Genomic DNA, 2,871 nt, shown 5'->3' with positions numbered 1-2,871 from the left:
CCTAGAGCATCTGTTTTGGGTATATCTGAGCTGCAAATCATACGCGTGGGCTCTACGGACTTATATGTACACGACTGGTCGCTTTCGAATAGCTATCGAGTGCAGTTAACCTGGTAGACCAATTGATCCAAACTCCAGAACAGTTTGGAGAACCTAGAACATCCGGTTTAGGCAAAACTGAGTGAAGTATCGTACATATGGTCAAATACGAACTGGCATCATCAATTAGATCCTTCCGTCCAGAGCGGCACCAAATTCGAAAAATCTATTATTCGTCACGTAATAAAAACTACAATTTATCACACACTATCGAGCCGAAATTTGTGAAAATCGAAAAATAAAGGATAAAAACGCGCAGCGAAATACTTGACATGCGGTCTGAACCGCAGCACACTACGATTTTTGCATAACAATCACTACTACCTGGGACCAAGATGAATACAGTAGTAGGTGCTCCAAAGAGGAAAAAATGCAACTTCATGTGCTGGCAGTCAACTGCTGTCACGAACTGTCAGATGCAGCTTTTTGTGTGGTATCCCAAATAAAATATCCCGAACAATTTTTTATTGTACGAGGAATTTTTCACTTTAATGAGTATTCCAAATCATCCGGTTAGCTTATTATTAACCAATTATAAACGTGTATTTTGTTCCCGATATAAAAATTCTTATGAAAATGAATTCACTAATTCGCGAATTGGATACACTTTTATTGTTGTCAGAAGAGTCCACCTGAGGCTTAAGTGGAACACTCAAGGAAACAATTGAAACTCGGAAACGGGGGACCTCGAGGTGGTAACCAATCCGGTGGCTACAGCAGTGGCGCCGGCAACAAGGGTGGTTTTAATAACAAAGATGGCGAAATGGTGACCCAAGAGGATACGATCTTCATCCAGGGTATGACCCCGGAAACGACCGAGGAAGAAATTGCCGAACGTTTCGGCTCGATTGGCGTAATTAAGAAAGACAAACGCACCATGAAGCCGAAGATCTGGATGTACAAAGATAAGGAAACCGGCGACATGAAGGGCGAAGCCACCGTTACTTATGAGGACGCAAATGCTGCCCAATCCGCCATCGGGTGGTTTGACAACAGTCTATAAAAGGTGCTGGAAAAGAACAAATCGAATCAAGTCATCATGAGTCTCCGAGATCAGAACCGTGGATTAGCTATTCGGGATCTGCGTGACATGGCCGCAATGCACATAACATAAGTGTAACTCCGAAGAGAAACTGAAGCAAAAAGTAGGCCCCCTTTGCTTCTCGCCAAAGTTGTATAACTGGTATGGTCCAATGCACCGAGTTCATCATTGACGTTTGAGCGGTGCGCTGTTTACTAAGAATGAATATTTTTTCTTTCATCGAGTTCATGCAAGTGTTCATTTTTAGTAAACAGCGCCCGTCTCAAACGTCATTGTGTTCATTCGGTGCATTGGACCATGGGGAACATCGTTCTGTCACATGAGAAAAGCGACACGGAACTGAAAAGTGGTATAAAAGTTAAGCCCTGCACGGACAAATAAATTAACCCAAAAATTGAGTCACATTAATAGCATATTCGGCAATTCGGTTGCACGAAAAAAGTGTCTATAATTTCACTTTGTATGCGGTACGCAGTCGTGTCACTTTTTTTTCTCAATGAAGCAAATATTCAAACATACTACCATATCAATCTCTTTCATTTTAAGATACCGTCGTTCGGGGTGACATTGGGCCTAGGGGGTAAGATTGGGCCAAAAACGAAATCTCATAAACTGTTACGAATTTTGATGAACACTTTAAACGGTTCGAAATTATATGAAAATTCACGTCTAGGAAATCACAAAACAAATTCCAAGAACTAATTGTGCTCGTACCATAATGCTTGGAATTTGAATGTAAAATTATTGATCGAATGAAACCGTATTAAAATAGTGTCAGTAATGCGCCACAAATCTAGTTTTAAGATCGATGGATACCTGGTTATCATGTTACGATAATCTGTTGTTATTTTATCGAATTTCATGAATATTTATATAGCGGTTCTGGGTTTTCTTAGTAACGAGCAATGCACGCTGAATAGACCTGTGCAGGAGTTCATCAAATTCACTCACCCGATGGATTTTGACATTTGAGCGGGTCGTCTTCTCGAACAAAAGTTCATTTTGCGTTCATTATGCGACCCGCTCAAACGTCATAATTTCTTGGGGGAGTTCATTTTGCGTTAGTCTATAGGGATGAGATTGGGCCAAGCCTTTCGTTGATTTGCCATACATAGTTGGTAAGAGCCGTAATGTGGGCAATTATTTTTAATGAACGATTGAATCGTTGCATCGTCACCGCTGAACTTTATTGTACTTGGCCCAATGTCACATACATGGAGCATACCACATTTTGGCCCAATTACACCCCCGTTGGCGGTATCACACAAGATTAATTTTACAAAATTAGGCTTCCATTAAGCAAAATAGGATAATCAACTTGATTTTGACCCCTACATATTTTGGACCCTTCCGGCGACGTTTTCTTGATTTCTGAACTAAAATCAATGCCGCTGCTAATCCCGCATTGTCTTCATGAAGAATAGATTGCTGCGCATACGTTTGACTAGTTTCCTGTGCGAAAATACGATATTTAGATGAAATTTAAATGAAATCATTTGTTCAAAAAGACAAGCGTTATAATGCGTTATGCTTCAAACCATATATCGTTGAAAATCTCAGAACGAACACAATCAGTTCATGTAGAAATTGTGAATTTAAATCGCTGCAATATTCTCATTCAAGCATCCCAATCGAAAGATAAGACTTTGCTTTAGCTTAAATGACCTGTGTAAATTGAAAATTCATCTTCGAACAGACTAAAATGAGGGTGTCCAAAATATGAAGGGAAG

At 40.1% G+C, this 2,871-nt stretch overlaps 1 protein-coding gene across 1 annotated transcript; it reads left to right on the top strand.

Moving 5' to 3' along the window:
- The first annotated feature begins 776 nt into the window (after positions 1–776).
- On the top strand, positions 777–1,102 carry LOC134221475 (RNA-binding protein cabeza-like). Its single transcript, XM_062700666.1, has one exon. It carries the CDS (start codon positions 863–865, stop codon positions 1,100–1,102), a length of 240 nt encoding a protein of 79 aa, XP_062556650.1. The 5' UTR covers positions 777–862.
- The last annotated feature ends 1,769 nt before the right edge of the window (positions 1,103–2,871 follow it).

The sequence above is a fragment of the Armigeres subalbatus genome, chromosome 3 (assembly GCF_024139115.2).
Source record: "Armigeres subalbatus isolate Guangzhou_Male chromosome 3, GZ_Asu_2, whole genome shotgun sequence".
Classification (NCBI taxonomy): domain Eukaryota; kingdom Metazoa; phylum Arthropoda; class Insecta; order Diptera; family Culicidae; genus Armigeres; species Armigeres subalbatus.
Note: the sequence above shows the minus strand (reverse complement) of the source record. Positions and strands in the feature narration are given on the sequence as shown.

Coding starts and splice junctions, on each gene's coding strand:
- LOC134221475 (XM_062700666.1), top strand. CDS start 863: ATGGTGACCCAAGAGGATACGATCTTCATCCAGGGTATGACCCCGGAA.